The sequence below is a fragment of the Anguilla rostrata genome, chromosome 10 (genome assembly GCF_018555375.3).
Source record: "Anguilla rostrata isolate EN2019 chromosome 10, ASM1855537v3, whole genome shotgun sequence".
NCBI classification, from domain to species: Eukaryota; Metazoa; Chordata; class Actinopteri; order Anguilliformes; family Anguillidae; genus Anguilla; species Anguilla rostrata.
The window spans coordinates 11,394,654-11,421,008 of NC_057942.1; the positions used below are offsets into that span (position 1 = coordinate 11,394,654).

General features: G+C 51.9%; 1 protein-coding gene across 18 annotated transcripts in view; it reads left to right on the plus strand.

Annotated features, from left to right (window-relative positions):
- The window catches only part of ncor2 (nuclear receptor corepressor 2), a 141,566-nt gene that overhangs the window by 62,041 nt on the left and 53,170 nt on the right, over positions 1-26,355 (plus strand). For 17 of the 18 annotated variants that reach the window (XM_064354036.1, XM_064354052.1, XM_064354048.1 and 14 more), the window contains 8 exons: positions 3,401-3,583; positions 6,554-6,667; positions 12,703-12,759; positions 15,503-15,555; positions 19,080-19,146; positions 24,629-24,801; positions 25,318-25,411; positions 25,948-26,126. In XM_064354036.1, coding sequence (XP_064210106.1) covers positions 3,401-3,583; positions 6,554-6,667; positions 12,703-12,759; positions 15,503-15,555; positions 19,080-19,146; positions 24,629-24,801; positions 25,318-25,411; positions 25,948-26,126 — 920 coding nt within the window. Of the gene's footprint in view, positions 1-3,400; positions 3,584-6,553; positions 6,668-12,702; positions 12,760-13,125; positions 13,408-15,502; positions 15,556-19,079; positions 19,147-24,628; positions 24,802-25,317; positions 25,412-25,947; positions 26,127-26,355 lie in introns of those variants that run through there. The other variant, XM_064354053.1, reaches the window with a different exon arrangement.

The window sequence follows — 26,355 nt, forward strand, 5'->3', positions numbered from 1 at the left end:
AGCCCCTCCCCCGTGAGAGAGAGAGAACGCTGTGCTACCCTGCGGCCTGTCAGCCTCCACACCAGCGGGCTCTCTGCTATCAAAGGGTGTCAGGGATATTTCCTCCCTCCCGAAAATGAAAGCTCGAGCCGCTTTCCTGTCTGCAGCATAACGCGAAAAGAAAAATAGGTCCCTTATTTCGTTCTGCTTTTTAAAAGGCGGCGCCCCTGAGACCAAGTCCCATTTTAAATTGTGACACTGGCTTTTTTTTCTTCTTACTTTTAGCGTGTCATTTCATAACCGAATAACTGAGAAAGTGCCCAGAGCTGCATCGCAGGGGGTTGTGAGGACAGACACTGTGTCTGTCAGACTCCTCTTACCCCTCTTTCTCTCTCTCTCTCTCTCTCTCTCGCTCTCTCGCTCTCTCTCTCTCTGCCTCTCTCTCTCTGTCCCTCTCCCTTTTTCCACCTTTCACGCTTCGTTTCCTCTTTCCTCCTCTTGGCTGGTGCCAGACCACAGAACGGTAACTAGGTTAGAGTCCAGAGAGGAACCAGAGCCATTCCAAAGGGTTTAAGGGTTTCTCATCCACAGAAAACTATAATAGGACTGTTTACAGTGCAACCCTCTGTTGTTTGAGCACGGCGTTTGTGTGGAAGAGAATTAAGCTTGGCCGGGGATGGCGTGTGCCGTGATCAAGTAGGTTATAGGCTGCCCCCCCCACCCCCCCCACCCCATAGCCTGCCATTTCAGGCAGAGAGCAAGAGGGAGTCCTCCTTCAGATTAGCCCGGTTACATAACACCCATTTCAGCAGTTTAAAAATAACACGGAGCAAAACCCAGGCTGTCCCTCACTCTGTCCCCACCCCCCCTCTGTCACGCATGCTGATCTGTGGCAGGTGGCCATTGTGTGAAGCGGGTGATGACTGTGCTTGACAGAATCACATTAAGCCCCTCCCACACCTCACTGCATCCGAGTTGTGCAGAGCGCTTCTGGAAATTCTGGCGGAACCCCCGTTCTCTCGCCCGGCGAGAGAGCAGCGCGCGAACGGGCTCCCGGACGAAGGCCCCCACCCCACCCCCACCCCCACGTACGGGGCAAACACGCAGGGGGCAGGAGACTCAGGCCGGCTTCGCGTGCCTCATACGGAGCGCAGACACGGCGTTCTCTGGGACGGGAGAGCCTACCGGAAGGCTGGCACCGAGCTGCACTTCACTGCGAGTCTCACCCCCCCCCCCCCCAGTAAACATGAAAAATGACTCGTCCGCCTGGGAGATACTGGCAGGACGGTTTATGGCCTGCCACAGCCCCGGAGACAGAAAGGGACACATAAACCAAGTCCCTCAAGCATCTCGGCTCCAGCATAACATTACACTCCACTACTCTGTCCATTCATTCTCTGTGTATTACTTTATTAGGCTCACTTTTTAGATGTTTTCCAAGTTTAATATATTCTTAATTTTTCCCACTGTGCATTGTGAAATATAATTACATGTACATTTTAGCGATACACACGTTATGCCAATAACACCAAATTGCATTGAATTTCCAGACATATTTTACACTACCCCTGGTACAGGGAAACAGGATGTGTGTACCTCTATGGTACATCAGCCGTGTTGTATGTAGGTCATTCGCATCTGCATCTCATTTATTTCCTCTGCTTGAAAGTTACTTTGACAGCGGCGCTACTTGGAAATCTATCGTTTATGAATATTGAAATGTCAGAAGCGGGGGTGGGTGGGTGTGGCGACGGTCCGAAGGAGCCAATCACAGGAAGCGAACATCGCGATTGACAGATCGTGTAAACGTGCCCGGGCCTCGAGTAGACAAATGCAGTCGGGGAGCAGTTTGCCGTACGGCGTGAGAACGCTGAGAGAGCTGGATGGAGCCGCCCGGCGCCGCTGGGGGGGCGGGGAGGGCGGGGGGGGTAGAGGGGGAAGACCCAGGGAGAACACGACCTGCGGATAACCAAATCGATGCAAAAACAGCGCAGGAGATCCAAGTGCGTTTTACGGTTACGACACGCTAACCAAATCACCAGGGGCTTAACCAGCCCCGCTCCATTCATTAGGGCCGCGGGCGTTCTGCAGCCTGTCCCCTGCCTTTGATTTGCATGGTGATTTATACGCACTGTGCTTGACCTGCTAGCCCTTCTGCTGCAGCCGGGCGTTTGGGTTTACGGCCTGCTTTATTTGTGTGCGGTACACAGCGTGATTTGCATTCCTGTTCTGCTGTGAGATGCAGAGATGCAGTTCTTAGTGCAGAGGCGTCTCGGATTTTAATCAGAAGAAAGGACTGGCTTTAGCTGCTGGGGCTGTACATAATTATTTGTTTGTTTATTTGTTTGGCAGAGACACTGGGCAGCTGCTTGGATTAGTCCCAGAATTAGCATTCAAGCTAAATTTTATCTGTTGTCCCTGTAAAAGACAGAGTAGGCAACAGTCATATACGAAAATAGGTAATAGTCATACAAGTCAGTGTTAAAAAACAGACATATCTCCATTATTGGTCAATAAAAAAGTAAAAATAATAATAAAAAAGAAATGAATAAAATAGACTACTCTCTCCATAAGGAGGCCTAGTGAAATGTAAGGCACTGATAGGCTTGATTGTGGAGCTGTAACCTCATACTGGCAAATGCTGGTCACATGACTGAGGAACAGAAAGACGATGCCTGTTCTTCTCAATAGGGATAATTACAGTTGCACTGTTGTACCTGCATCATGTGACCATCTCAGGTTAAACAGTGCCATGTGCCCGAGGGCCAGGGAGGGAGGGAGGGAGGGAGAGAGAGAGGGAGGAAGGGAGGGAGAAAGAAAGAGAAGAGATGGAGGAAGAGAGGATGGAGGGCAGACAGGGATAATCCGGTCCCAGAACTTTGTTGATGCAGTTTGGCAGTTGTGCTGCGGCCCTTGCTGTGCTGCCCACACCTCCACTGCAGAACAAAGGAGGTGTGATTCTCACTGGATGGCTGATCTGAATCACTCTCTGTGATTCTGATTGGTGGAAAATGTGCGTGTGAGGGGTCCATCCCTGCTTTTTATAGGATTCATTGTCCACTGTGGTGCTTGGATCGTGTTAGGTGTGTCTGTCTGTCGGAGTGTGCCCCGCACAGCCCAGTGTTGGGCGGTAGTTTAGTATAATGGGTAAGGAACTGGTAACCTCAAGGTCACAGGTTCTATTCCCGTGTAGGACACTACCGTTTTACCATTGAGCAAGGTACTTAACCTGAATTGCTTCAGTATATATCCAGCTGTATAAATGGATGCAATGTAAATGCTATGTTAGAGTTGTGTAAGTCGCTCTGGATAAGAGCGTCTGCTAAATGCCTATGTAATGTAATGTTGTCATAGCTGAGCTTGGTGTACCCATCATGTTCCTCCAAACCCACGCCCCCGTCTCCTTTCCTTCAACCCCCAGGACCGAGGGAGCGCCATGGGCAAGCTGGAGCCCATCTCCCCCGTCAGCCCGGCCCAGATGGACCCGGACCTGGACCTGGTGCCGGCCCGCTTCTCCAAGGAGGAGCTGATCCAGAACATGGACCGCGTGGACCGGGAGATCACCATGGTGGAGCAGCAGATCTGCAAACTGCGCAAGAAGCAGGTTAGCCCTTCTCCCCTCCGACAGCCTCCATTGCGGCTCAGTTACCCTCAGTCGCCTGGTTCGGGCTGCGGTGTTGTGAAACTGGCTCGGGGTGGTGATTGGCCGATCCCGCCCCTGCTCCGCTGGCCAGGCAGCGTTCTCCTCCTCCTGCGTGTTTTCTTATCGGGGGAGAAAAGTAGGTTAAATGTATAAGGCCGTAAATAAGGGGCTCCTCGGGGGGGCTGGTGGTGGGGATTATGGCCGAGTTTTTCGTGGCTGTTAAACCGCTCGTATTCCCCCCCCGACTCCCTCTTGGCCGTCCGCCACGCCATGTTTTATAGAAGCGCATTCCAGCGCGGCTCTCTTATTAAGGGGATATCGCCCCCCCTCCCCCCCCCCACGCCTGGCAGCCAATCACCTCACGGCTTCATAAATCAAAGCCACCTGTGCGCTCTTACGGCACGGCGCCGCGGTGGGGGGGGGGGCTGAGAGGGGAGGGGGCTGAGAGGGGAGGGGGCTCAGAAGGGTTTCAACAGTAAGCCGTTCTACCAAGAAAAATAAAGTACAGCTACCCACCCCACCCACCCCTCTGTGCAGATGCTTTCAGTCTTCATGATGCCCCCACTCCCCCCCCCCACTCCGCAAGCATTAAAACATCTGGAGCAATTAAGCGGCGCAGTAAAGCTTTATTTAAAGAGCGCCGGCGGAGGGGAGGGGGAGGGGGGGGCGGGGGCTCCGGTTACAGGCAGCCTGTGTTATATCAGCCAGGGCAGGGACGCCTGCTTTATTTCACTTAGCTCGGCGGTGGGCCGGTGGGGGGGCGGGGGGGCGGCGAGCAGGAGTCTGGGGCTGCTCTCCCCCTCCTCCCCAGACGCTCATCCGCGCTCCCAGACCCCCACCCCACCCCAGCCCGTGGGACGCTGACGGGGCCTCTGGGCAGGTAGCGAGGCTGGAGCCCTGTTTACTGTGGATCGGGTTACAGCGCGGGCCGCTCCTGCCCCCCCCCCCACACTGCCCTGTCATCCACCAGCCCGCCCCACCCCTCCCGCACCAGAGAGGAACCAGTTACAGGGGAATTCTGCCGCGGTAAATTGATCTGTTCACTGATAGTATTGTTAAAACAAAGAAGAACACGCCACTTTGAAAGAGCAGTCCTCTGCATATCTGTTTCTTGCCCTGGGGAAAAAAAGCCCTGGTTACACATCGCTCGGATAAGCCACGCCCACCCTAGTAACGACACACAGCTGACTCAGAGTCGTGGTCCAGATGCACAATGAGACAAGAAATGCAGACAAACCACACCCTTTTTTTAACTTTCCGAAGTCTGGAGGTATTAATAAAACGGTATTTTGTTTGTGTTGAGGGCTCGTCCTTGGCCGTCGGAGGAAACAGCCAGGCATCTGTAACCGTGCGGACGGCGCGCCTACGCACGGGCGCCTGTGTTTACGACGGCTCTGAGGTCCCGCAGAAACAGGAACAGCGAGTCCTCCCGCTGCGCGAGCGCTTCCAGATGAGAGGTCTAATTCGGTCCTCTTCCTGGGGAAGCAGCGGATCGATAGCGCCCGCCATTAGGGCACCTCTGGCTTTTAAACGCACGCTGCCGTTAGCTCCCATCCCGGCCCTTTACCGCCAGTGCGTCCTGCTCTGCTTCTCTCTCAAGGCCTTGACGGATGTCTAATCCCACTGTTTCCTCTGGCTCCGGTTCAGCGCGGTTCTTCATTACTGACTTTATTTTCTTTCCTGCGTAACCTGGCCCTGGATTTAAGTGTGGAACGGAGCCAGGAGACCTAACGGCCTTAATGGAGAACAGCGGGGGTCCATCCCCCTTTACTCAGAAAGCCCGCTTCGATTGGTCCTTTCTCGGGATTGGCAGCCCATTGAGTGATGTATCCCTACTGTGACATCACAATCAGGAAATCAGCGGCGGTACCTTTTTTGGTCAGGGGAAACTAGGCGGGCAGTTGGGAGTTTCAGATGTTGCACACGTTCTCCTGGGGGTTGTCCAGTAAACCTTATAGGCCGTCTCCCATCACGCTCGGCGCCAGCCCCGGAGTTCTCCTCCGCTCCCTGCCCCTCAGGACCGGGGGCCCTCTCCGTGCCCCGGGCCCGTCTCTTTAATTGAGCTGTCCTCCGCGAGCAGCGCCAGGACCGCTTTTAGCATTTCAAAGGGCGGCGCTGGCTCTTGGCAGGCGGCGCCCGTGTCCTGGGGAATCTGGCAGGGCGGAAGAGCAAGCTGTGAGGCGTTGCGCGGCGTCCGACGCTAAGCGGTCGGACAGAGCGATCCGTCCAACGGGAGCGGAGAGGGCGGCCGCGCTGGAGCGGCTCTCCTCCCTGGACCGCGTCCACCTCCTTTACCGAGGAGCACAGTGCTGCACAGTCAGACATCAGCCACTGGCCCGGTTTGCTGCCTAATGTGGTCTATTTTAGTTTTTAAATTGAGGGATTGAACAGTGTGTGTGAAATCATCACGCGTGCACACACACACACACACACACACACACACACACACACACACACACACACACACACACGCACACACACGTGAACACAGGGTACTTTGTTCACAATGAGAGAGACCTCTCGCATGTGCCGTTTGTATTTATTTGATGCCATGGTAACCCCTTGATTAACCGAGCCCTGAGGAATTAATCGCAATTTGAGCTAATTAGACCCTTTCATCTGGAGCGGCATCTCTGTTGACAAAAGAAAAGGGGGTTATGCGTCACCAAGGTAACCCGTCTCCCTGGAAACAATAGAGCCGCAAAAGCGATGCAATGCAGAGCGCATGTGACCATGTTGAGAGGCCTGTGTCGTGCAAGCATTGATTACGTATCGCCGAACCTCCCCTTTGAGTGCGCGGAGAGCCGCGGCCCCTATTGGTCAGCGGCTAGGTGGGCGTGGCCTACCACTGGCCTTGGGCCTGCATTGTGAGGGGACCATAAAAAACACCGCTATCTCTTGTGTGTGTGTGTGTGTGTGTGAAACCCACAGCAACAGCTGGAGGAGGAAGCAGCCAAACCCCAGGAGCCGGAGAGGCCCATCTCCCCCCCGCCCAGCGAGGCCAAGCACCGGAGCCTGGTGCAGATCATCTACGACGAGAACAGGGTGAGCCTCACACACAGGAGCAATGTCACTGCGCTGCCGTCCTCACACTGATAGTCACACTGATGTGTGTGTTCAGGTGTGCTGTCGTTTTGATTCCTGTTTGGTTACTGTTTGAATGAGCAGTTATCAAAGGCGCTGTTTGCAGGCCTGTGTAAGGTCTGAAGTGTGTCTGGTGGTGGTCTCTTCTTGTCTGGTGCTCTACAGTCAGCTGTGGCAGGAAGCGCTGGTAGTTAAGACCGCAGAGCGAGTCAGAGCGCCGTGGCGATGCGGCCTCTTTATGTAATCGCCGTGCGCTCGTGCTAATATAGCAGCGAGCGTTAGTTATCCGCGCGCATCTGCTTAACGCCGCGCCGAGCGTTCGGTGGGGCGCGCGCTGAACGTCGAGGGCTTCCTTCTCTCTTTGAAGCGGAGAAGAGCTCTGCGGACGCGCGGCGCATTCCGGTCACGCTCTGCGCTTTGTTCGCCGCTGAAGCCGCCGCCGCTTCCTGCAGGAAACGAGCAGGAGCCCCCGTCTGCGAGAAAGGCCTTAATTATTCCTGAGCGCTGCAGTTATCGCTGGACGCGTTTTAGTGCTGCGGTTCTGCCAGCGAACACGTTTCAGAATGAAGAGCCCCAATCGCGCAGAAACTCTCATTAAATGCCACGGCCTCACCACCAGGGTAAACCCAAATGACTGCAGCGCATCTGAATTGCCTTATTGTCAACAGAAAACTGTTATCTTTCCCCATAAAAATAAAAAACGGGATCTTTATCTGTATCAGTTGGATAATTCATACTGATAAAGCACTTTTGTACATCGCTTTGGATAAAAGCTTCTGCTAAATGTAATGATTTGCATGTTGTGCTTCCATCTTCACAATGCCTGCACGGCCCTTGCCTTGTACAGAAAGCCTTTCAGATTTGAACGCCCTTGGGATGTTACAGAACACATCCAGAACAGACACCTAAATGGCCCAAGGCCTTCACATCTACTTTGATCTGGTTATTCTCTGTGCTTGGAACAGCACTTGAGTCTTGGGGTAGATAAAAATAACCCCACTTTGATTGGTGTACTGTGCAAGTATCTGCAAAAGGACAGTTCTGCAAGTTTGTTCGCTGCACAGATTTTTTCCGTGCATCGTAGCATGAACATTTTTTCAGGCTCCATTTAGCGACGCTGTAGTGCTCGATTGTCTCCTCTGTGGAATCCACTTTACGAGCCAATTCAGAATTCTCTTTTAAAATCGGTTCGATAGATATGTTTTATTCAGTCTGAGTGATGCCTCCTTATTTTAGTCAGTTGTGGATAAATTGCCTTTATTTCTAATTCTCTTATTCCACCTAGTGGTGATGGAAATGTAGCCAAGTCACATAAGCAAGTTGAGGAATGAGCTGTTGAAAGGACTATTTTTGACTATTAATGTTGAATCTGTGCGTCTGACACTTGGCAAGGTGAAGACGATGACTCATCGCAAAGCGGGAAATGATCCTCCACAGAGCGGACTGTGTGAGTGGGTCCGAATAATGTAAAGAGGAACAAAACCCGTGTGTCACTTCCTCCAACTCCTTCAGAGAGAACAACCTCAGAGAGGAACTCTTCACAGAGGGACACCTCAAAGAGGGACTCTTCAAAGAGAGCAACCGCTGAGACGGGGACTCCTCAGGGAGAGGAACCTCAAACAGGGACTCTTGAAAGAGGGATACCTCAGAGAGAGGAACCTCAAAGAGAGCAACCTTAGAGAGAGAGGGACTTCAAAGAGAGGGACACCTCTGAGAGAGGAAGCTGAATGAGAGAGACCTCCAAGAGAGGGACACCTCAGAGAGAGGGACCTGAATGAGAGAGACCTCCAAGAGAGGGACCTCAGAGAGAGGAACCTGAATGAGAGAGACCTCCAAGAGAGGGACCTCAGAGAGAGGGACACCTCAGAGAGAGGGACTTTGAGAGGGACACCTCAGAGAGAGGGACCTGAATGAGAGAGACCTCCAAGAGAGGGACCTCAGAGAGAGGGACTTCGAGAGGGACTCCTCAGAGAGAGGGACCTCAAAGACAGAGAGAACTGAGATAGAGGGCCCTCAAAGAGATTCACTTCAGAGAGAGGGACCTCAGAGGGGTACGCTTCAGACAGGGCAGCCTCTGCTTGGCTGCCAGAGACCTACTTCACTAGCAGAGGAGAGGACTTAACTCTGAACCCTACGCTCTTATAAGGAAGGAGAGGAACCAGTTGGCATTCTCCCTTTTGGCTAACATTTGTTCAGCCTGAGTGAGCTGCACCGACAGCCTCACGAGTAGGAAGACGAGTGGGCTAGCCTCCCATATCTCAGCTAACATCGTCCCAGAGCCCCTGAGGCACTCAGTCCACCCATGTTGTCAGGGTCGTGGGTACAAGGTTGAGTCACACCGAAGGAGGGTGCAACTCCTCGCTGGGACAATCTCTGGACTTCATCTCTCATCATCCCTCCCCTGCCCAAGGCCGAGGCCTCTCAGGCTCTCCCCAGCTTAGAGTCAGGGTCCAGGTCCCGGGGGAGTGGTCTCCACACAGCTTCCCTGGCCGCGTTCCAGGGAGCTGTGCGACTCCCAGGGCTGTCCTGTCTTATATTAGCCTCTTAAGAACCGCACTCTATTTAAGGATCGCAGACTGAGGGATGCATGTTTTCTTTGGTGGGGGATGGTGGGGTGATGTGGGAGGACAGACAAGGCCTGTCAGATGGGCTTTATTCTGAGTGCGTGCGTGCGTGCGTGCGTGCGTGTGTGTGTGTGTGCATGTGTGTGTGTGTGTGTGTGTGTGTGTGTGTGTGTACATGCGTGCGTGCGTGCGTGGTGCGTGCGTGCGTGCGTGCGTGCGTGCTGTGTGTGCAGTGTGTGTGTGTGTGTGTGTGTGCGTGGTGTTGTGCGTGGTGTGTGTGGTGGTGTGTGTGTCGTGTGTGTATGTGTACGTGCGTGTTTGTGTGCTGTGTGTTGTGTGTGTGTGTGTGTGTGTGTGTGTGTTGGTGTAGCATGCACGTGTGTGTGTGTGCATCTGTCCATCTGCCGCCCCCGCCCTGTACTCCGTGCTCGTTGGGTGTGAGTAGCAGGTGTTTTACAGCGCTTGGCTGTAATTACTTATGACACGCCGCGCCGGTGTCATCTGTCCCCTGTGGCTCAGTGTCTTCCTCCACTGCTTCCCAGGTGCCGGGTTTCACACACGGCCCTGTTATTACAGGGGAACAGACAGAACTCACTGTGGGGCGCACACACACACACACAGACACACACACGCATGCACATACACACACGCACACACACACACACACACACACACTCACACACACACTGACACACACACACACACACACACACTCACACACTCACACTCACACACGCACTCACACACACACACACACACTCACACACGCATACACACATGCACACACACGCACACACAATCACCTTTGTTTGTATTCTTAAAGGCAACCATTACTACTTTCAGCACTTGAAAGTTGCAAAATCCTGCTGCTGATTTTACTTTATCGAGCAGCAGTTTCTGCAAGGAACATACCACTGTAAGATTGTTAAATAAATAAATACCAAAAAATAAGCACTCTTCGCTCAACATCCAATAAAAACGAGCCCCTATAGAGGTGGCCATTGCTGACTGCTTTTCTGGCAGAAATCACATGATGTCATCTCCAGGCTGGGCTCCTCTGCTTGCCTCTGGCCCTCAGCTGAATAACACACACTCTTCCAGGCAAAAGCATAGGCAGCCTTTCAAGAATAACATCATTTCCAAGCTGGAGTTTAATGGTTCCATTTAGGATGTCCTCTTACGGTTAATCCGTTTCATCCACTCTGCTGGACGGTTCTGGTTGTGGGTCCAGACCTTCGTGCATGTAAAAGGAGGTTGCCCCTCGGGCCTGGCGAGACCCTGGCAGTCGAATGTCCAAATGTTCTCAGCCTGACAGCAGTTCATCTCACTGGCCACAAGGGGGCCACAGATCCCCTGTTTTCCCAGACAGTGTGTCCATGTCCATCTCCCCTGAGATAATCCGCTGCTGTCGGCACACACACAGTGGTGTTGATTGCAGTGTGCAAGCCTTTGATGGGCTTTTTTTTTCTTTTTTTTTTGGGCGCTATCACATTCCTCCATCTAAAGCATTGGCTGGTTATGTGACTGCGGCACTCCTGAACTCTGTCTAGCTAATATCCGGCACCTGCACGTAATGACTTTGGCCCAAGATGCCGAAGACTCAAGTTGACATCATTTATTAAACCGATGCAGCTCTTCAGTCCTTTTTTTGCCGTCTGAGCTTTAAAGGAATCGTGCATTTACATCGTCCACACTGCAGCAAAGTTCTAACATTCGCATCTGATGCTAAAATCCTCGTCTCATGTTTTCACAGCTTTTTTTGTGTTTGAACTTGTAAGGGCATTCACACTTCTGCCGATATGGAGGGCAGCGAACCACAGAACTGCACACCGCCGCGCTTTCCAGCTATCTTCTGAGGTTGGCTGTGGTTTGCTTTTTTTTTTTTTTTTGCTGAGATAAAAAACAGCTCGGCTAATTAGCGCTGGTAAAGAGCTTCGGTCCGCCCCTGAAGCCCGCGGCTTGCTAAGGACGCTGGGTAACGGTGTTCGGTACCCGACAAAACCACGCCGGCTGCCTCCCTTTGATGAGGCCGCAGCGTGCGAGGGGAAGGAGAGGAAGCGCGTTCCCCTGTCTGCTTTCGGATCGGTTAGCAGAGAGGGCCGGGCCTCTGAGGCTTTTCACCGCGCCCTCCCCGCTGTCCGGTTGAGTCAGCGCGGCCGTTTGAGAAGGAGAGGCCGGCTCTCCCGGCAGCTGAGCCCAGCGCACCGAACCAGGCCCTGTTTCATTCAGAGGAACTCCAGCCCCGCCTTCACTATAGCGCTGCCCGCTTTGAGCCCACAGCTCCTGCTAGGGATACTGTGTGTGTGCGCGTGCGTGTGTGTGTGTGCACGTGGTGTGTGTGTGTGAATGTGCGCGTGTGTGTGTGAGTGTATGTGCACGTGTGTGTGTGTGTGTGTGGTGTGTGTGTGTGTGCGTGTGTGTGTGGTGCGCGGTGCGTGTGTGTGCGCGTGTGCGTGTGTGTGCGCGTGTGCGTGTGTGTGTGTGTGTGCATGAGTGCACGTGCGCGTGCGTGTGTGTGTGTGTGTGTGTGCGCGTGCGTGTGTGTGTGCGTGTGCGCGCGTGTGTGCGAGTGTGTGTATGCGTGTGAGTGTGCATGAGTGCACGTGCGTGTGTGTGTGTGTGAGAGTGTGTGTATGCGTGTGAGTGTGCATGAGTACGTGCCTTTTTCCCCTCCACAATGAGAGGGAGCCAGCGAGGGAGTTCAAAAAAAAAAAAAAAAAAAAAAAACTAAAGTCACATGGATGATGAAAAATGGAACGGGCGGTGTTCTTACACTCGCTCGCTCTCTCGCTCTCCCACTCTCAGTCTCCCCCTCTTTCTCTCGCCCTCTCCCTCTCTGGCTGTGATGGTGCTGTGGTAATTGAAGGAAATGAAGTGGGATGGAAAGTGAAAGGGAATTGGGCTGTTGCTGTGGGGAAGCCATTCACTGAATGAGAGAGAGAAAGAGAGGGAGAGAGAAGGAGGCAGAGAGAAAGAGAGGGAGAGAGAAGGAGGCAGAGAAGGGGTGGTTAGGGACATTGAACACAGCATGAAGAAGCTAAATATAAATGTATAGAGCGTGGCTGTAGAGAGGTCGCTGGCAGATGTTTTCGCGCTCCTGTTTTTCACATTCTGTCTGTCACAGGAAGTGTTGATTTTTTTCTCTCCTTTCCGTCGCGCTGTTAAACCAAAGATAAGCGCAGGCAGAGGTGAGATTCTCTCTCAGTCTTCCTTCCTGTGCGGTCAGTGGCTCTTTACAGGATTAGCTCGCGCAGACCCCTGTCTCCGTGCGTGAGCGGGAGGGGGTGAGTAACGCACTGTGCGCGCGGTGCCGCTACCGCTAGCGTTAGCCCAGCTGGCCTGAGCGTGGGCTGCTCCGGGACGGGGGCTCTGAGGCGTGCTGTGTGGGCGGGGCTCTAACGCGGGCCTCTCTGCGCTCTGTGTCTCCCCCAGAAAAAGGCCGAGGAAGCCCACAGGATCCTGGAGGGGCTCGGACCCAGAGTGGAGCTGGTGAGTCCCCCCGCCGCCGTGATCTGATCCAGGCTGGATGCACACCAGTGCTCTCTCTCTCTCTCTCTCTTTCTCTCTGTTGTGCTCTGTCTTGTTCTTGTTCTCTTTCTCTCTGTTGTGCTCCCTCCTCTCTCGTGCTCTCTCTCGCTTTCTGTCTCATTCCTGTTCTCTCTCTCTCTGTTGTGTTCCCTCCCTCCCTCTTTCTCTCTCTCTCCCCCCGTCTTGTGCTTTTTCTCTCGGTCTAGAGGTCTAGTGCGGTCTCTCGTGCTCTCTCTCTCTCTCTCTCTCTCTCTCTCTCTCTGTCTCCCTCTCTTTCGTGCTCTCTCTCTCTCTCTCAGCTTCTCTGTCTTATGTGCTCTCTTCCTCGTGCTCTGTCTCTGTCTCTCTCTGTCTCCCTCTCTTTCGTGCTCTCTCTCTCTCTCTCAGCTTCTCTGTCTTGTGCTCCCTTTCTCGTGCTCTGTCTCTCCCTCCCTCTCTCTCTCTCTCTCTCAGTGCCTCCTCCCCCTGCCGCTCTCTCTTTCCGTCTCTGGGCATATCTGTATCAGTGTGGTGAGCGCAGAGCAGAGAGGGGGAAGCGTTCTGTGAGGTGTAGAGCAGAGCTCTAGAGGCTAGAGTAGGGCCAGGCCCGCACAGCGCCACCTGCTGGGGGTAAGTGATGGGGCGTGGGGGCGGGGTCAAGGGCTCCTTTACTCCCACCGCGCCTTTAGGGCGGGGGGAGAGGGTCTCTGTGTGTGTGTGTGTGTGTGTGTGTGTGTGTGTGTGTGTGTGTGTGTGTGTGTGTGTGTGTGTGTGTGTGTGTGTGTATGCATTTGCGTGTAATGAGTGGGAGTCTGGTTTGGTTTGCACTTTTTTTTCTTCAAATGAATGTGGTGTTCATGCCATAATCGAACCGATGAGATCAGCTGTTATGGATTTTTGTTTGTGACTACAGGCGCTGTGGGATTTGTTGTGACTGTTGATGTTAAACTCGGTTCTGAGACACATCATCATTATGATTGCAGGATGCATTTGTGCCACAGTATGTGTCATCAAATTGGTAGTGGTTTTTTCTGGTTGCAACGCTTTGTAATACAACCATGATTATGATACCGCAGTGTGTCACATTTCTGCTTTCTGTCTGTTAGCTGTACTCTGTCATGCTGAATTATTTCAACAACCGCAATAAATAATAGTAATAATAATAGTAATGATAATAATAGTAGTAGTAGTCGTAACAATAGTAATGATAATAATAACAAATTGTAGATGTAGTAATGCCACAAAGATATACAAAGCTGATATCCCTGTGTCCAGGTGTCCAGGTAAACCTGACTCATAGTCAGTGCTGTATCTCCAGGACTGAATCTAGGCTGCCCCATGTGACTCTGCCGCACCTGCTCCAAATTGAGTCTGGCCCGTGGAGTGGAGCTCAGACTGCACACTGAGGTCTCAGTGTGGGTTTGTGGTTAGAGGGGACTCTCAGCACCACAGGAGTGACAGGCAGAGTCTGTCCACCACAGAGACTCCTCCAGCAGACCTGGCCTCAAACAGGACCGCTCTCTCTCTTGCTAGTCTCTGCACATTATATCTAGGTTTTTTTGTTTGGGTTAGAGACATTGCATTGCAAGGTTTTGGATGAGGCTGAAATTTGCTGCAGGTGTATCTATCTGCAGTCAGACTCCTAGCTATATGGGCCACTGCATGTGTGTAAAGTGTGCTCCTTTCCCCTGGATGCATAACCCATCCGGCTGGACCATTTGCCAGCTCTGGCTGATGTTAGCACTGATAGCGATAAGTTAATCCAATTGCACTGTGCGCAGTGTCTTTGGCTGCTCAAGACTGTGTGTTAAAAGCTTATAAGGGAATCACACTGACTAGTGGCAAAACAGTATTCTCAATAGGCTGTGGTATGACTTGTGGGGAAAGGCCTCGTTCACAGAAGTGAATATCTTCAGCTCTGAATGAGTATCTAAGCTCTTTACAGCTCTGTGCTTCTTAGATTTGGGAAAGTTTTGGAAAACTCATACTGAAGCCGTTGTTTCATCACCTGTTTGGAATTTGTCACCACCTGTGGTGAGCATGTTTCATCTCTGAAAATAATGGAAAAACTCAGACATCTGGCTTATTGAGCATCCCCTCCTTAGCAACAGGAGGCAGAATATGTTAATTCATCAGCTGGCGTTGTGCAAAGTTGTCTTTATTTGTCGTACAAATAAAAGACGTTTCAGGTTTTGCTACATTGTGTGATACTGAATAAGGCTGCAGAGCTAGTTAGTGTGTGCTAACAGCCAGAGATAGTGGCTGTGCTATTAAAGGAGGAAGAGTAGTAAGAAAATGCTAGCTAGTTGAATCGGTCATTGATTATCAAGCTTGCTGTAGTTTCACATTGACTGTGTGTCTCACGCATAGTAATTCATGAAGCCCAACTGAATTTCCTGTTGTTTTACCTAGCCAGCGACTCTTGTAATATTTGTATTCATGTCCATGTCCTGTTTTAGGGTTTTGCTTAAGTGTAGTTTGCCACTGGAGCACAGCTCAGTACTGATACTGCTTGGGCAGTTCCACATGGATGCTTTTGTGGTGAAATGACCTGACTGCAGTGAGGGGTGTCGGGAGAGGAAGATCAACCTTGCATCTGGTCTGCCTGAAATGAAGCCCATGGCCCTCTGGAGGCAGGGAGTGGACTACCTTTCAAAGACGTTGCCTTTTTCAGTAGTGCTTAATCTCTCTCCCTCTGTCTCTCCATCTTCCTCTCTCATTCCAGCCTCTCTACAACCAGCCGTCCGACACTAAGCAATACCATGAGAACATCAAAATGTGAGTATTCTTCAGACTCCGTGGAAATGACCCCCCCCCCCATCCCCGTCTGTGATTGTGTCTGTGTTTGTGTTTATCTTCCCCTCTCAGTCTCTCTGTAGCACACACCTGGGCTTCTATAAATATCTGAGCCCTTACAGAGTCGCTCAGCTTACCTCTCAGTCTCGCCTGTTCTCCAGCATTCCCCATCTTCCAGAAATGTAAATGTCAGCGTTGAATCTTGAACTTGGCTGTGCAACTCAATGTGGGATTTCAAATGGCAGCGAATGGTTTGAGCTCTCTGGGAAATGTAGGCAGACTGAGAGGACTGTGGGACACACAAGCTCTTTGGGAAATGTAGGCAAAGAAGGACCGTGGGACACACAAGCTCTTTGGGAAATGTAGGCAAACGGAGAGAACTGTGGGACCTGTGTGCCAGAACGTACCAGACGGTCGTGGCGAAGCACGTGGAGGAACACGCAGGCCCTGGTGCCCCCTACTGTAGAGAATTTGGGTCAGAGGAGACGGCTCTTCTCCACAGCGCAGGTGCTGAGGCCCGGGCGAGGCGGGGGGCGTCCGGCGTACCCACTGAAAGGCCGGGAGGACGGCACCGCCCTTTCGCCCGCTTTCATCCCACTGGGCGCTAAGCTGCGAGCGCGGCCATCTGGTGGCTCGCCCGCCGCCCCCCCCACCCCCCCGTCCTCCCCTCGCTCTCCTCCACCTCCCCTTCTCTCCGCACTCCTCTTTTGATCTCCCTGCATTTTTGATCAGTATTATTGGCTCAAAGCAATTAGGATAAAGAGGTGTGTGTGGCTAAGTACCTGAGCGTCCCTTTCATCCGCGACAAGCAGCGGCTTTGTGCCTCCCCCTCTCCCCCTCCGCCCCCCCCCCCCCCCAGCGCTCCGGCGCTGGCTGCGTGACGCCGAGATTCCGCCACTCGAACCCGCCCACGCGCTCATCTCGCACCCGTGCACTCGGACGACACCGCGTCACGCTGGTGACCTCACCGATTTCGAGGCGTGTAATTGGCCGGCCAGAGGCTGCGCACGAAGCGCACGCTGGTCCCAAAGTGCCTTTCCCCGTCTGATATGCGGGAGTACCTGAAAGCCCCTCCGGTCCCTGTGTTCCGGTGACGCATCTCCACACGATTCAGATCTGCACGTGCTCGTTCGTCTGTGTTTGATGTTTTCTGTTTTTATTTCCTGTGAAGGAGGCGGTTGCCTGCAACCCTGTAAAAATGTTTCAGAGCACAGCAGAGTTCCTGCGTTTTGGCATGAAAGGAAGAGGGGGAGAATAACAGAGCGGTTTATCTGTGAATCCAGCAGCCTGCCTTTCTCAGGATGAGAGAGGATTTTTTGTTATACAGCCTGGCCTCTATCTTTCAGCTGTCTGAGAATGCTTTTTAGGAGCAGAAGGAAAGCTTTCTCATATCACTGTCTGTACTGTTCTCAGGCGGTGCGTGTGTGTGTGTGCGCGAGTGAGCGTCAGTCTGTGTTTGTGTGTCTCTAAGTGTTCTGTCTTTCCTTCCTTCTATTTTGTCTTCTGTCTATTCATACGCTTCCACACACATTCACACACACGTGCACACGCGCGCGCGCACACACACACACACACCACCGCAGGCGCTATCGCGTCCTTGCGTCCGACCCAGGGCGGAGGTCACAGCTGAGGTCACTTAGCTGACTAAGATTACATTAATCGGGAAGAACATGACCTCAGAGCTGGCCGGTTTTGAGTCAGGGGGAAAAACCTCCGTGTTCCAGCAGAGGCTGAGAGAGCCGCTTGGCTCCCTGGGCAGATTGCTATCTCGGCGGTATGTGAAGAGGTCTGGCTCTGACCGCCTGGACGAGGTGAGCAGTTTAGCAGGGCCAGGATGTGGAGCAATGAGCAGCGTGCTGGTCCATTTCCAGTTTTAAAAAAGAACTGCATCATATTTAGATGCAATAAAAGTAATTCACGAATAAAATACACTGTTTTGTTTTTGAATGGTCGGTATGAAGCCTAATATGAGTTCCTCAGTTGTCATTTTTAGATTCATTATTTCTCCTATGGTCATGGGACATTGTTTGTTTAGACCTCGTTAGCTGCCAGAATGATTGCTTTGATGATGCTAGATTTCAGTATTTCAGCTGCCTAAAGGAAAATGTTTCTTCAGAGCAGAAGTCTTTTTTTTCAGTAAGCATCACAGTATTCTCCATGCAAACTGTGACCAAACAGGTTAGGTTGAGTTCTTTATCACTCCTTTTTGGAGACGTTAGAAACGGCACTGACGTGGTCTCTGAGGTCATCTTTGCACAGCGTGTCAGAGGACAAAGAGCCAGAACCCCAGGGGAACAAATGAATTACCTTGCTCTAGTTCGCTTTTCCAAATCTCAGTTATCTGGGTGAGTCAATAAAAGGAGCGCGTTGGTCCACCTCCGAGCATTAGAGAGATGAAACGTTCTCTGCGCGTGCGCTAGCCGCGTGGTAGCTGTGTGCTAGCCATGCGCTAGCTGTGTGCTAGCCATGCGCTAGCTATGCAATAGCCATTCTCTAGCTATGCGCTAGCCATGCAATAGCCATGCTCTAGCTATGCGCTAGCCGTGCGATAGCCATGCTCTAGCTATGCGCTAGCCGTGCGATAGACATGCTCTAGCTATGCGCTAGCCGTGCGATAGCCATGCTCTAGCTATGCGCTAGCCGTGCGATAGCCATGCGCTAGCCGTGCGATAGCCATGCGCTTGCCTTGGCGCACCTTGCTGCAGCCGCTAACGGCCCTGCTAACGCCCCTCAGAGCGCACTGAGTGTGTGGAGGGTTGCTGTCCTTTTTGGAACCGGGTCCAAGTGTATGGGAGTGTCTGTTACACGCTTGGCTGCCCACCCTCTCCCTTGCTAGTTCATTAGTTTCAGCCTCTGCTTGGCTTCAGAGTCCCTGCATGTTCGCTTCGCTGCAGTGCGTGTGTGTGTGTGTGTGTGTGTGTGTGTGCATGTGCATGTCTCTGCGCATGTGTGTGCGTGGGAATGCGTATGTGTGTACTGTGTGTGTCTGTGTGTGTGTGGTGTGTGTGTGCTGGTCTGTGCACTCGCGTGCGCATACATACACATTTGTGTTTACGTTTCCCCCCTGTGTCTGTTGTGGTGTATTTTCCTTCATTCGTTTTGTATCACAGTGTTTATTTTCAAAGACAGCGCTGCACATCTGACAGGCTTTATTCACAGCGTTTGTGCTGAGGGAAGGATCTGTCTGATGATGTTATGCTGTTTGCTTTAGACGGCTGAGTTAAAGCGGTGAGCGTAAAGGGAAAAATGAAGCGGTGGATAGGAACTGAGAGCATCCTGGCACGCCAGCAGCGTTAGTGTGGGCTTGGCTCAGCGTTGTCTGGCATTGAACTACACACAGCGATCGCAGGGGTCCCCAACCGCACAGTAATTCAGCCTCTCGGGGTCTCTCAGTCTGAGAATTGATCCTTTCCTTGGATTCAACATATTGATTCTCTCTCTCGCTCTCTCTCTCTATCTGCGCTCCCTCCCTTTCTCCCCCTCCCATTTCTCTTCCTGCTCCTCAGAAACCAGGCGATGAGGAAGAAGCTCATTCTGTACTTCAAGAGGAGAAACCATGCGCGCAAACAGTGGGTGAGTACGGATCGGCCAATCAGAGCGGCCGCCCGCGGCAGGTACCGCACACCAGCCGGGCCGTTGCCGTGGGGCGGAGCTGCAGTCAGGACCGGGGAGAAGCCAGGGACCTCCGCTCAGTGTTTTTGGGTCAACCCTGCCGGTCTCTGATGTCAGTCTCTGCTCCAGGCAGCGATATTGAAGCGGGTCTTTTGGTCTCCCCTCTGCGGGCACTGGAGTGTATTTTGTGCGTGTCACATCGGCGCGGTTTGACCTGGTCTCGGTCGCGTAGCTTCCGTTCCTGTCACACGGGCTATGACACAGAGCGGGGGGGGTGCTGGGGCGGGGGGGGGGCGCTCTCTGCACGCGTGGGCGATCTCTCCACAGCGCGGTGGAAGTGTGGCTTCCTCTTCTTCAGCAGTCTGGGCTCTGTGGGTCAGAGGTCAGTCAGGCAGAGGCCGGTTGCCAGGGCTACAGCAGAGATTGGCGTGTGCATTAGGGCCGTAAGCCAGACTGCCAGAGGGATGACTGCATGTCACGCATAGGGGAGCCTCACGCAGAGGCAGCACAGGAGAGTGAGACGCCTTGTGTGTCGCTTTTGAAAATGGCGACACATGTGGACGACCCCTAAAAGCGGTCACACGGTTCTCCAGAAGCTGAGATGTGTGGAAGGGTAAACTTCAGACCAGGCCGGAGGATCTAGTGGGAGAGCGTACGTGTGGGCGCGCTCGCGTGTGTGGGGCTGTGCACGTGGGCGTGCACGTGCGGGAGAGGGCGACGGGGCACGTCCGGGCGGCGCTGGGCTATAAATACCCCCTGATCGATCGGCCTAACCTCGATGTCGAAATGAAGCGGACATCTTCAAAACCCACCGGCCCTGACAGAAAATCTTTACGGCTCATCAGTCTCTTCCTTTTTCTCTGTCTGAGTTTGTGGACTTGGAACCGAGGGAAAGCTGCAGACTGGTTATCAGTGCAGCGTTTGCTCTCTTCGCTGCATTACCTTTAAAGACGCCCTGCTCTTGACAGCTGGTTATGGAGGAAATGTTAAAGGGGTAATAAACATTACATCACGTTTTTTGAGTTCTGAAGCAGAGTATCCTGTCTCCGTTTGATACGTCACATTAGTCCTATTTTTTTAATTCCACCGCATGAAACAGAGCCATTCCCTGCCACCCGACGGCCAAACGTTTAGTTTTGTTTTCACCTGGAGCCCAGCCTGTGACGTAGAAGTAGATAAAAACCTGCTTTTTACGTTAGCAAGTCAACGCCCCGTCTCTGCCCCGCTTTCTTGATTGATGTGCAAGTATTAGGTATTCAGAGTGATGTAATAGGACTGCGCAAATGACCACTGCTCATTTCAACCCACCTGCGGTCCAGTTGTGACAGCCTGGACAGTGATTTTTAGTTATTTTTTTCCTCTTTACATTTTTTGTCTTTCCTTGTTCCATTCCAATTCCATTTTCTTTATCGTTCTTTAGCTCTATTTGGCATTTTAGTAGATAGTTCGTAGTAGTAGTATTTTATAGTTTGTTCATTGTTAAGATTTTTGTATATAGCTTTTCTAATTGTAATGTTAGTTTTCTCTAATTGTAGTATTTTTATAGGATAGACGATGTCAGGAAATTGTAGAGTTGTATCATTTGTCTGCTCTGTAAACACAGGACAGTACTCAAGGGCTTTTTGGTTTATTTTGACAAAATACCTTTGCTGGCCTTCCGGGAAGAACGATTCAAAGTCATTTGCTGACATTACAATAAAATAGCAATTACAGCTAGCTTGATCTATGATGGGTCCCTATTCAGAACAGTGACAGACACAGGATTTTATTTTTATTTTATCGACAGGCGCAGGATTGTTTTTGCCCTGGCTGGCTCCGCCCACGTACCGATGACGCATTACCGCCTTGTTCTGTCCCCCCTCCCCTCTGCGCTCTCACTCTCAGCCCCAATTAGCATCTTTTAAAATTGTGAAGTGGGTGGAGACTGGCCAAAAGCCTGTGTTGCCAAACACTTTGAAAAATGAGGGGACACAGCCTTCAGGACTTTGCTTAGTCTGTGTCTGGAAGTGTGCGTACCCGGAGCGGGGTGAGCAGAGAAAGGACGCCCGAGCGTTTGTTCCAGAAATCACGCGCCCCACCTGGGGGACGGCGGTCCGCCCCGTCCCGCTTCCTTCCCAGGCAGTAAGTGGGACACGGTTCCGGGCCAGCGGAGGGGAGGGGGGCGGCGCCGGCTGTTTTTAGGGGCCCCGAGAGAATTGGGCTGTCTCTCGGTTTAACCGTCCCTCCCCACTCCGGCTGGCGAGGGGAAGCTGTTAGCACAAACGCTCCCCCACCCCCCCTTTCAGAACATCACTGACCTGGAGCCTGCTGACCACACGGTCTTCACTGCACTCGCGAATGTCCGGGCGGGGGGCATGAGGGGAGGAGAGCGGAGGGCAAAGTCAGCTCCGGGCATCGGTGGCATTTTCACTGGCACGCTGCCAGCTTTTACTCACAGCCTATGGACAGAGAGCTCTGGCCTGGGCAGCTGCGGTGCCACCGTCCCTATGGAACTGCCTCTCACCGCGAACAGAACAGCAAAAAGCTTTCGCTCCGTACGAACAGCATCTCCTCAGAGTCTGGCCCCAGACTGAAGGGTTTCAGATTTCAGAGATGGTTTTACCCCCCCCCCCCCCTTTTCCTATTTCATCCCTTCTTTATTTCTGTAGGTTCTTAGCTTGGCAGCTCTCAATTTACTATTGAAACTGTTGATAAATGGAGTATATTCAGGGTCTGTCACCAACTGCGCTGCTTCTGTTCTTTGGCTCAACAAATGAGACTTTAATTATAGATTTTGGGGCCGTGGAACTGATATATACCGCAGTCTAAAATTATACCATTGCCCTGAACTGACACTCGATGAATTATTATATTATGTGAAGGCACTTTGTCTTATTTCAGAGCACCAGTTAATGTGTTTGCATAAATAATTTAAGATGGAAGCTTCCTTGGGTTTGAGATCCTTTGTGCTGACAGCTCATTTGACTTCAGCTAAGCTCTGAAGATAGCGACTTGGTCTGTATGCCAGCTTCACAGGTTTCACTCTGAGTCTTCTGCCTTGAATATGAGGCTGTGAAGGAGTCTGGAACCCTGTGGGGGCGCAGTGGCTGCCGGTGTTTCCCTCACTTAAGAGCTTCATTTAGTCTACATCTGTTGTCAGATGCATATTTTAAGGTGACATACCAGAGATCTGGGACACCCTCAGTGGGTGGGCGGTCTCTGAGTCTGAAGATGAACCACTTGTGGTATCCGACTTCTAGTCATGTTATAAGAAATTGCATCAGAGGCCATAGGGTAAGGACAATGTTTTGTAATATAATCAGATTGCATATTGTAATATGTAGTATGATAGCTTCAAAATTACGTCAATATTTGGCAGAATTTTTATGTCTACATTTTTGTTTGAACTTGTGCTCACCTTCTACTTCTTCTCTGAACCAGTAGAAAGAATGCTTACTGCCTGTTGTGCTGGTTGCAGTGAATGGTAGACCAGGCTTGGAAGAGGTCAGCTTGCCCAGTCAAAGTTCGTAAAAACCCGTCGGCAGATGCCGGGTTCGCCTGCCGCATTTCATTTTCTGAGCCCACCCCTCAGACAGGAAACGCTGTCTCCTCAAACCGTCTCTGCGCTGACACAGTTCTGCACACTTCCTCTTTTTGACACCTCAAAGGGGAAGTGGGTCACGGAGTTCAACACATGGTGCACGAAAGGCACTTGAAAAGCAGCGTAATGATATTATGAAAGAGCGAGTTTCTCTTCATAAATGAATTCTTGCGAAATGTGAATTCTGGAATGTTGAGATCACCCGTGTTTAAAGACCTTGTGTCGAGGTCAATGGTAAACAATTAGAAGGAAATCTGAGTTCCCCTAAAATCTTGGAAGTGTGGGTCTACTTCTGCTTATCCTGTTTCTACAGTCGAACCTTGGTCCTCCAGCCCTTCCTCTGTTACCTTCTGCTCTGAGGCGAGGCGTTTAAAATGAGTAAATAACCTTCCCTTTCTCATCAGACTGTGAGCCTTACTGAATAACCCGGCTGCTTTCGGGGCGACTTGCGCAAGGTGCAGACGCCGCTGATTTCAGGGCAGATTGCAGTGCGTTTCCTTTCGGTTTTAGCGAGCCGTCTGTCTGATCGGCGCGTTTATTCAGCGATGCGTCGCGGAGCGTTTGTTGTTGTTTGGTGCTCTGCCGCCGCCTGGAGCCTTTTAAAGCTAATGGAACCATTGCAAAGCGTCGTGATTGTCTCGTGAACAAAGGCACGTTTCAGTACACCAGTAACTGTAGAGAAAGGCGTCGATGTACAGAGTACACATCACGTATGAAAGCGTGGCCTTCGGGCATTGCATTGAAAGTCAGACAGCTACATTATAACCATTTGTTGCCCAGGTGCATGATGGGAAAGTTCTTGGAATCAAATGCTTGGCAGGCATCCTTCCTGTATAACATCCGGAGGATCCGCCCCTTCCTCACAACTTACTCGACCCAACTCCTCGTCCAGGCAGTGGTCCTGTCCCGCCTAGACTACTGTAACTCCCTGCTTGCTGGCCTCCCAGCATCATCTATCAGACCCCTGCAACTCATCCAGAACGCAGCAGCGCGTCTGGTCTTCAACCTCCCCAGACATTCCCACGTTACCCCCCTGCTCACCACCCTCCACTGGCTCCCCGTGATGGCTCGCATCAAATTTAAAACATTAGTGCTTGCCTTCAAAGCAGCCAGGGGGTCAGCCCCTCCCTATCTACGTCAACTCATCAGACCCTACACCCCAGCTAGACCTCTCCGTTCTGCTGCCACATGTCGCCTGGTCCCTGCCCCGGCTCGCACCAGCACCCGGTCACGCCTCCTGTCTGTTCTAGCCCCACGGTGGTGGAATGACCTTCCTGTGCAAGTCAGAACAGCAGAGACCCTGGCCGTCTTCAAACGTAGACTGAAGACTCACCTCTTCAAGCTACATCTCACCTCATCACCCCCCACTACCCTCTAACATTTTTTTTTTCTAAAAAAAAAAAAAAAAAAATTAGGGTGTACAATTCACACTTATACCTAAGCAAAGTTATACCTATTGTAGCTCTCTTGCAGGAATGTTGTAAAGCACTTGTCTCTGAGTTTTGTAATGCACTTGTTGTAAGTCGCTCTGGATAAGAGCGTCTGCTAAGAACCTATAATGTAATGTAATGTAATGCATTCAGAGAACAATGTGTTTCCCTTTCATAATGTCAACAGTTTTTTTGGATAAGAAATGAATATTGAAATAAGAACCACCATCACAACGTGTAATATGAATAGATGTGTGTGATCTAAGGTTTAACCTGACCGGTATAAGAGTGCATGTAGTGCATTGTATTTAACTGTCTCTGTGTGTGGAGGACGGCCCCCCTTTTCCACTATATCAGTTTGAAATCTGAGGTGTGAAAGGTGGCTCCCGTCCGTACCTGGAGCCGTAATGGATCCGCTGCTTGGCTCCCCCAGGAGCAGAAGTTCTGCCAGCGCTATGACCAGCTGATGGAGGCCTGGGAGAAGAAGGTGGAGCGCATCGAGAACAACCCGCGGCGCCGCGCCAAGGAGAGCAAGGTGCGCGAGTACTACGAGAAGCAGTTCCCCGAGATCCGCAAGCAGAGGGAGCTGCAGGAGCGCATGCAGAGGTGAGGGGTCAGGGGTCAAGGGTCGGGGGGTCGGGGACCCTTGCTCGAGGTCTGCGCTCGGTGCCTTGTGTGCTTGCGCGTGGGTTCTTGTTGCTCATTTCTAATGAGATCCGAGAGTGGAGAAATTTGTGTTCGTCAGGTTTGTCTGTTTTGAATCGTCTTGTGCTCTCAGTATTCCCTTTCACTTATAGGGGTATGTTGAATTGCAGTTTTGTCTTCCTTTTGTTTGTTTTGTGATGTTCTTTGTGAGTTGTCTGGATGTGAAGATATCTGTGTCATAGTTAGCTTCCTTATTTGTGTGGGTGTATGTGTAAGTCGAGTGGCTTGAAGTCCGCTTCCGTATATTAGCGCTTGTGACCTGCGATGTCACAGTCATGTGGTAAGGGGACTGGTGTATATGGGAAACGCGGTTCAGTACTTGCGTGTGGCGGGTTTGCTGTGATGTAATGGCGCGGCGCGCGCGTGTCTGTGCGCGCGCGGAGCGGCGGGTGTTTACAGTGCCTCTCGCTTCTCCAGCAGGGTGGGGCAGCGCGGGGGGAGCCTGGCCTCATCAGCGGCACGCAGCGAACACGAGGTTTCTGAGATTATCGACGGCATCTCCGAGCAAGAGGTGAGCCTTCCCACACCTCTCTCTCTCTCTCTCTCTCTCTCTCTCTCTGTTCTTTACCTCCAGCCCTCAGCTTTCACACTCAGTCGGCCTATTGCATTGTAGAGTCAGCCGTAGTACTGTGGCTACACTGTGGCTGAAGTGTGGATAAGCGGCCCAAGCAGTTGGTTGGAGGAAATCAGTTGACCAGACCAGTGTTGCATCTTGCACAACAGGGGAGTTTTTCATGTTTTTTTTTTTTTGCTGAATTACAACTTCCTGTCGCTTGTAATTAGGCCCCACGCTCTCTGGGCCCGAGATGACATTGGGTAAGGACACCTGCTACAGCGAGCTGCTCGATGACAGTCAGCACTCCTTCCCCGTTTCAATTTTTAAAAAAACCTTCCCGACAGCTCAAACTGAGAACGTCCTCCTCTTCCTTTTCCGCCGCGTACTTCCCCTTTCGACCGCAACCTCTGGTACGCATTCCAGAGAAGCCGGTCCGTGCGCTGGCCGCCCCCATCGCGAGCTTTAAAGCGGCCTGTTACTCTCCCCCTCAGAACTCCGAGAAGCAGATGAGGCAGCTGGCCGTCATCCCGCCCATGCTGTTCGACGCCGAGCAGCAGCGCATCAAGTTCATCAACATGAACGGGCTGATGGACGACCCCATGAAGGTGTACAAGGACCGGCAGGTCATGAACATGTGGAGCGAGCAGGAGAAGGACACCTTCCGCGAGAAGTGAGTGGCCTTCCCGACGTCAGGCTCCTAGCCTCATTAGCCTCTTTAGCTTAACGGTTTTATGTATCTCAATGTCCGCATAGTAAATGCTTCATTACCCAGGAGGGCTCTTTCCTGCTAAACTTTTTAAAGAGACAGCGTGTAACTACCTCTCTCTTTGAAGTGCTGTTAAGGCTACAGTCTTGGGTGTCAGCCCCTGGTTTTTGTGCTATAAACCTTCAGTGCCTCC